The sequence below is a fragment of the Gymnoscopelus microlampas genome (genome assembly GCF_963454915.1).
Source record: "Gymnoscopelus microlampas genome assembly, chromosome: 8".
Lineage (NCBI taxonomy): Eukaryota > Metazoa > Chordata > Actinopteri > Myctophiformes > Myctophidae > Gymnoscopelus > Gymnoscopelus microlampas.
This window is the reverse complement of record NC_139945.1, coordinates 48,802,921-48,810,984: the sequence shown is the minus strand read 5'-3', so window position 1 is coordinate 48,810,984 and position 8,064 is coordinate 48,802,921. Positions and strand designations below refer to the sequence as shown.

The 8,064-nt window shown below is 39.6% G+C and overlaps 1 protein-coding gene across 1 annotated transcript in view; it reads right to left on the bottom strand.

Annotated features, from left to right (window-relative positions):
• Nucleotides 1–2,696: 2,696 nt before the first annotated feature.
• The window catches only part of LOC311050619 (uncharacterized protein), a gene marked incomplete at its 3' end in the record, with an annotated part of 36,002 nt that continues 30,634 nt past the window's right edge, over nucleotides 2,697–8,064 (bottom strand). The window contains exon 6 of the mRNA XM_084064705.1: nucleotides 2,697–2,759. Within this exon, the coding sequence (XP_083920831.1) occupies nucleotides 2,697–2,759 (63 nt within the window). The remainder of the gene's footprint in view (nucleotides 2,760–8,064) is intronic.

Sequence of the window (8,064 nt, the reverse complement as noted above, 5' to 3'; positions counted from 1 at the left end):
ATTTATACTTGCGAGCCGGTGAAAATAGCCAACCAATGTATAAATCAAAGATAACACATGGTGTTCCATACGGATGTGCATTATCCCTTTATTTTGTGCTAACATTTTGAGTACTTAGTATTTACTTACTTAGTACTTGCTATTTTTCTTTGCACACCTGATAAATAAACATGTTCATGCCTTCCATTGTTTGCTATTTCACACACACACACACACACACACACACACACACACACACACACACACACACACACACACACACACACACACACACACACACACACACACACACACACACACACACACACACACGGTATAAGTGTGTTCAAGAAAGTAAGCCTATATTAGATCCTTTTTCAAACTGCTAAATTACAACATCCTCCGATATGAGATTCAGTCCTGCTAATGGAGAGAAAGACAAGCATAATTCAATGCTGTATGTAATGGGACTTTTTGGGAGATAACAATTTTACTTTTTTGTGAGTATTTAAAACCATAACTCAATTAATGCATCTGGGGGATGCAAACCCTGACCTTTCAACCCAAAAAGTTAAGTTAAATGAAAATCTGCCAATTTCATTCCCCATTTTGACCTTGGCCTTGATTGTGACCTTTGACCTTTTCACGCAAAAGGTTGTTTGTCTCTTTGGGGCGGTCATCAGTCATTTTGATCACAGTCACACAAACAGGAGTGATTACAATACCCAACACGAGGTAATTATGTTAATTAATGTGTAATTATGACACCGTGGACCAGAATTCTGGTGACATTAGTGATCACACGCAAGGAACAGTAAGTGAAGCAATCCAGTAATTATAAAAACTAATGTAGTTGAAAATGTACAAAAGGAAGGATTGAATCTGTAATTTTTAAAGCACTTAATTAAGCCCCCCTCCTCTCCTGGCAGATGGGATAAAACTTGCAATTATGCTCCTCATTTGGTTCCACTATAATAATGGTCAATCTGAAGCTATTAGAAAAAAACTTGCCAATGACTTCCAAAACCATTGTGAACACTATATGATTTGTACGGCATGCAATATTCATGAGATAGGATTATGAATATTATGATATTCATTCCAATAAAAGAAAATGCTCACACATCACAGTAATCGCCTCAGCAGCAATGATTAAAATCTGACAATGCCTGCGATGTTAATAAGGTAATGCAAATGTGCTGGAAGGAATGAAGAGACCGATAGGGCATCGGAACCCAGGGCACAACCCTCTGCTTTCTCTCTCGCACACACAGCACTCATTAGGCCATGAGTTACGATGATGGTTAGGTCCTGGCTCATGTCAGCACCTCACCGGCTCCTGCTCTGTCCAGGCTGTTGACGCACTTGACAGGAAGGGAGGCCCTTAAACGGAGGGCTACCCCTCTGACAAGTCAGCAGTCAGGTATCGGGGTCTTTCAGAGGGGATGAAATGCTAGCTACGGTACAGATGGTCAACGCCTGGTGGAGTGATCCTGCCTGATAATGTCGATCACAGCCATCAACTTTAATCTGTTACAGTGGTGTAAAGTACATTCACTCAAGTGCTATATTTAAGTACAATTTTGAGCTATTTTTACTTTGCTGGAGTACTTCCAATTTTAAATAATCTTACTTCTACTCCACTACATCTCAAAGGCAAATATTGTACTTGTACGCTACAATAATTATTTGAAAACTGTAGTTACTAGTTACTTTGTAGATTTTGATTATTACAAAACCACTTTAGACCTAAATACGTACTTTGGCAATTTGAAAATAGCAGACCTACAAGCTCACAACGCATGTTATGAGCTTGTAGATCTGCTATTTTCAAAGGATTTTTATACATTTTGAAAGCTTGTGAAATGGGACCTTCTGCATAACGAGTACTTTTACTTTTGGTTCTAAAGGTACATTTTGATGCCAATACTTTAGTACTTTTACTCAAGTCAATTTTGAATACCGAACTTGTTCTTGTAACTATTTCTACAATAGGCTATTGATACTTTTACTTAAGTAAAAATGTTAAGTACTTCCCCCATCATTGATCTGTTACAATGGCATCTTTCATAGTCACACTTTTATCTAATTTACGGCATTTAAATGTACTTTGAAGTGACAACATGCAATTTGGAATAATGTATGAAAGACCTGAAAAATGCTAGGAAAGGTGATTAAAAATACGTACTGTACTATTTACCTCAAACATCGACGACAAGGGTGACCCAATAGCCGGATGGTTAAGGCGCATATCACGGGCTCTAATGCCGTACAGAAAGTTCCCGGTTTGATTCTCATCCGTCAGGAATGTGCTGCATGTCACACCGCTTCTCTCTCTCCAAGTTTGCTGTCTCTCTAAAATGTATACCTAACAAAAAAGCCCCTCCCACCTTCAAAATGTTTACAGTATATCGAAGACAAAACAAACTGGAGCATTTTATTTTCAGAGCGCAACAAATTCAGATACCCGACCTTGATATTTCAGGGCATATTCTGTAGCTTTTATATGGTATGTTGGTACAAGATGATGTCTCCTCATATGAAGCAACATGTAATGGGATAAGCATTACATCATGAATCAGCATGACACCACACACATGGTCCAGGAATGGTACTGCTTGTAACACTAAAGTGTAGAAATGGACCCTTTCAGGTTAAATTTGTACTGTTTTTATTGTGTGAAGGTCTCTAGGCGTCCTCATCTGCCAGATGTTTCTCTAAGACTCAGACTGAAGATGGATGAGTGGACAGAAGTGGACCGCTGCTGGAACTAACCATATCTGAAGAGAAAAATAAACACACAAAACCATAAAATGTTACAGGACACCTTTCTTGGTAATAAAAGTATTAATGATCTAAGCATAAAAATGAAAATAATAATAGTGACAATGCCTTTTTTTTAAATCATTGCTAGTAAAGGCATTGGGTATTATTTATTATCAATATAGGCATTATTATCAATATAGGCATTGGGTATTATTTATTATCAATATAATACAAATACTATTGCGTATAATATCAGTCAGAAACCTTGCTTATATTTCATTTTGTTATGTTTTTTTCCCCTCCATAAAATAATGATCTATTTTATACTTCATCATTATGTGTTGCGGAAAAGTAGCGAAAATGCTCACGACACATCGTTAAGTCTTGGTTAAGTATTTATGTGAAATTGGTGCTCCTTTTCTCATCAAGGTTTTATTTTTTCTTGGGAGTTTTACCTTGACCACTTGAGTGTGTAAGGACAGGGGGATTTGTTTTGTTTCCTTTCTTAATTGTACACACACACACACACACACACACACACACACACACACACACACACACACACACACACACACACACACACACACACACACACACACACACACACACACACACACACACACACACACACACACACACACACACACACACACACACACACACACACACACACACACACACACACACATTTTGCACAAAAGCCCCTACACTTCAAATCGATAAAGAATTAAATAAACCCTGTTTCGACAAGCTAGTTTTAAGAGCAGGCCTACATAAAAGGACAGGCATGTTGAAATTTACGTTATCTAACTTTCCACATAAAACCCGGTCAATCTCATTACAAAGAAGTCCAGTTTAAGCCCCTGATGGATGCCAGCATATCCGTGCCGGTATCTGCCTGTGAGAACCTGGGGCCGCCATCCATCTGGAACTCATTGCAGGGAGATCTGGACATACCCCTCTCCCCTGCGTTGCGCTGCCCTTCCCGCTGTCGTCCCATAATCCCGCCTGAGAGCCGGCCCGGGCTGGGCTGGGCTGGCCGACTCCGACACACACTCTGATGGGCTTAACTTGGCCGTCTTGTAAAAAGGCAAGGACCCTCTCTTTGGCTGAGGCACTCAAAAAACACACTTTAAATATTTGAGGGGGGATTTAATATCAAGTCCATTAGGGCTTTTCTCGAGCCCTGTAAATAGTCAATTAGTGGATGATTCTGATTTGATCCACATGCGGCAAGATCCGCTATGAAGGAAGGAGGAGGAGGAGGAGGTGAGCCATTGGGTTTGGCGGGACAGTATGAGTTTTTTGTCGAGTGCTGAAAGTGCAGGGCGACAATGCAACAGAGTAGAACAGAATACTCGTCAGAGGACAATGCTACTGAGTAGAACAGAGAAAACGTCAGAGGACAATGCTACTGAGTAGAACAGAATAAATGTCAGAGGACATTGCTACTGAGTAGAACAGAGAAAACGTCAGAGGACATTGCTACAGAGTAGAACAGAGAAAACGTCAGAGGACAATGCTACAGAGTAGAACAGAGAAAACGTCAGAGGACAATGCTACAGAGTAGAACAGAGAAAACGTCAGAGGACAATGCCAGAGAGTAGAACAGAGAAAACGTCAGAGGACAATGCTACAGAGTAGAACAGAAAAGCGGCCAAGGCACAAGCCTCTCATGGTCTCCTCTTTTCATAGCTTCAAGAAATCATGGTTGCACCATGAAATCAATTCTGTACAAGGGACCAGCAGAGCAGAACATTTAACGCCTTTATACTTTGTCACGCATCAGTGTATTCCAGAAATAGTAAAAATTGCGATGCCTGGCCTGCCGTGAACTTGTAGATCTGCTATTTTCTGCTCTATTTGGATTTTTTGGGAAAAATCATTCGCCTATAATGACATGCCCAAAAATAGGGATGCCAGGTAGAACGTGGTTAGAGAAAAACATGGGAACGCAGACTTGCTAACATGCAGTGGGTGGGGCTCTGTGGGGGAGAAAAAAAAGTTGAGTGGGGGGCCGAGGACTGAGTTTAAAGGGGGGCTGTGGGCTAAAAACTCTGGTGGTGGGACATTTAACTGTGGCAGTGTCCCTTGATCAAAGGTACAGCTGGTTGGCAGCAGTAAAAACAGGGCTAAATCTGCTGAATAAAACTTGATTCCTGCATCACAAAGTGGCTTTGGATAAAAGCATCAGTAAAAATTAATAATCATTACAAGAACTCCCTGGATTAGACCTTTTTTGAGGAAATAGGCAGATGGATTATGTACTTTATCCATCAGATTAATTCAAGGATTCTGGGCTTGATGTACAATGTGCATTTATGGCAGCAGAGCAGCAAACCAACAAACAAGCGCAGGACTTGAAGAATGAAAAGTCCACTCCAGTTTTGGCTCTAAGTAGCCTTTAAACCAATCAGAGCATAGCACTTAATGTGAAAAAAGCAAGTCCCAAACCAAAATCATACCCCAATGAAATATACACACATTTGGAGGAAGAACAGGATCTCATTATAGATTGTTATGGTGGAAATCTGAATTCTTTGATGACTGCAGATGCGTGGTCCACACATGACCTCGTCTTTGTATTTCTTCAGCAATTCTGATTAAATCCAGTGAATGATGCCTTGTGGGTGTAATGTTTGTGTTACTTGTATAACAACATGATATTATTTAAGTATGCAGCTTAACTAAATGGAAACAACTTTCAACCGATTCAAAACATGACAAAATATATATAAAGGATAATACAGTAGATATACTGTGTATATACTGTAGAGATGATGTGTAGCGATTTCCGATTTGTGTAAGTGTAGGATAAAATCTGGACGAGCATGAGCAGAAAACGCTTAATCTCATTGGAGGTGGAAATGGGTGTGACCTAGAGTATATGGGAAGGTGTGTCATGTTCCAAGGTAGCGAAGGAAAATGTATGTTTGATTAACTCATTCACTGCCAGAATTATTCTGGCTGCGTTTGAACACTGCCATATTTTTCATTGAAAAAAAAAAGTACTCAGGAGCCGAGATACAGAATTTTTAAGTTTTAAGTTAACAAGGAAGTGGATGGGAGTCTATATCTTCGAAAAATCATATCTCCTTGGTCTTTGGGTCAAAAAAAAAAAAAATATCTAAAAAAAAAAAAAAAAAAAAAAAATATATATATATATATATATTTTTAATTTTTTTAATTTTTTAAAAAGTCGTTTTAGTCGTTCTTGGCAGGCATGGCTTATGGACAGAAGTCGTTTTAGTCGTTCTAGGCAGTATATGAGTTAAACAACCCATATGGTTTGTGAGTTACAGGCCAAAATGTAAAGCGGGTTGGTATAGCGCTACCATGAGACATATTTGAAAACTTTGGGGTGGAGTGTCTTCCTTTAAACACAATGATATATACTATGTGTATACTTTTTTATCTCTGCCAGACCATAACGGCCAAGAGGCGTAAATCATGTTGTCGCCCCATCCATCTGTGTGTGTGTTCGTGTGTGTATGTGTGTCGTTGAACAGCTCATCTCCAGCACCGCTGTACCAGTTGATGTGAGACGCACACTCCCAGAATGTCAAGGAAGAAACCTTACCACTAATTGTTTTATTTGACCTCATGGTGTCGCTATAACAGGTTAATTTCTGTTTTTATCTTGGCAGGCCCATTTCCACATAAGATTTTCTGCCATTTTGGGTTTCCTGCAAAACAGTTTTTGCTGTCCAAAACGGACACAAATAAGACACATTATGTCTGGAGTCATGTGGCCAAAAGATGTATCACTCATTCCGATTGGGTATGACTGGCTTCATCAGATCTGCCCCAAATTTGAATCATACATTGAGAACACAGAGCCAAACGTGATTTCACGTCCACCCATAAGGGGCACCACAAATGCAACAAATGTCACTGTTGCCAAAACGGGATTTATTTTCCACTAAATTACGCACAAATGGTCTTGTGAGTTTGACAATAATCGTCAAACAGGGTTTTGATACTTCATACTGTTTGCTGTAATTGTCTTTACAGATTTGTGGGTAGGGCCTATTTCTTACAAAAACCTACATTTATCATAAACGCAACATCCAATCAAACTCAAATTGGAACCGCATTTTGAAGGGCCTCTATAGAGTGCAATTCCTAAAGTGCCTTCACTTCTTCCCATAGGGGGTGCCATCAGTTGATCCATCTGTCATACAAACCATTTCCCCAGCAGCTTCCCTGTGTCGCCTCGCCGTCAGTGATTTGCACATTGCTGACAACTGAGACAGGCCTGGGTAGGCAACCTGGCCTGGTGGAGATCTGCACTCCGAGGTGTGCATTTTTCTAATTTCATTTACTATTGAACTGTGACAGAACATGGTTTGACTCGAATGAGTGCAGTAGTGTGACAGATGTTGTTTGTATGACAGAGCATTGTTAAATCATCTCAGTGCAGATGGACTGAATTGCCACGCAGGTGTTACACGTGTTTGGATTCTTATAGCATGGCATAGTGCATGAGTGAACTACACCAGATGATTATGCCCTTTTCATTAGCATTCATGGTTAGGGTTTATATTCATGTGTAAATGGATACTATGCAGACTCTGTTTCATTTGTTCAGTCATTTATATAGCTCACCCATCATTGGGATAGTATGCAAAATACCAATAGGATTTTGTCGAGAAAACATATAATTTGGTTAGTAACCACATCTAATCTGTTTAATCCTAATACATCCCAATCAGGGACGCTGGCATAGAACAATGGATATATTTAAAGGAATATAAGTGCATTACGGTTTGGGTCCAAAACAAATATAAAGGGAAAATCACATCCAATTACATTTGACTTGATCCTTTTAAAGAAACAAGCATTGTCAAGATCCAATTAAAGCCCATTTCTAAGCCAGCCAACAATGGTGTCATTGCCGGGCATATAATCAGCCCTTTAAACACATGCACCCTCACTGGGAATGTTATAATAGGCGACAATTTGGCAAAAATATAGAAAACATTCTGCGAAAATAGCTGAGCTACAAGCACACAATGCTTCGTGTTGCAACGCATTGAGAGCTTGCTGATCAGGTTTTCGGTGAAGACATTTGAAGTAGAGGGAAAAAAGGAGGTGACCAAGTACAAACCTTCGGAGGTCAACAAAGTATATTAGGGTTTAAGTGGTTAACTTCCACAATAGTGATAGCCAATCAGGACGTATACCTGTACATAGTTTATGACTACAAGACTACAGACAAAAGCTGCTTACCAAGTTAAATGGAGGAAAATTAAGCTATTCAAATCCAAAAGCATCTATAAACTGTCAGGCTATTCTATACGGAGAAACACAACAATA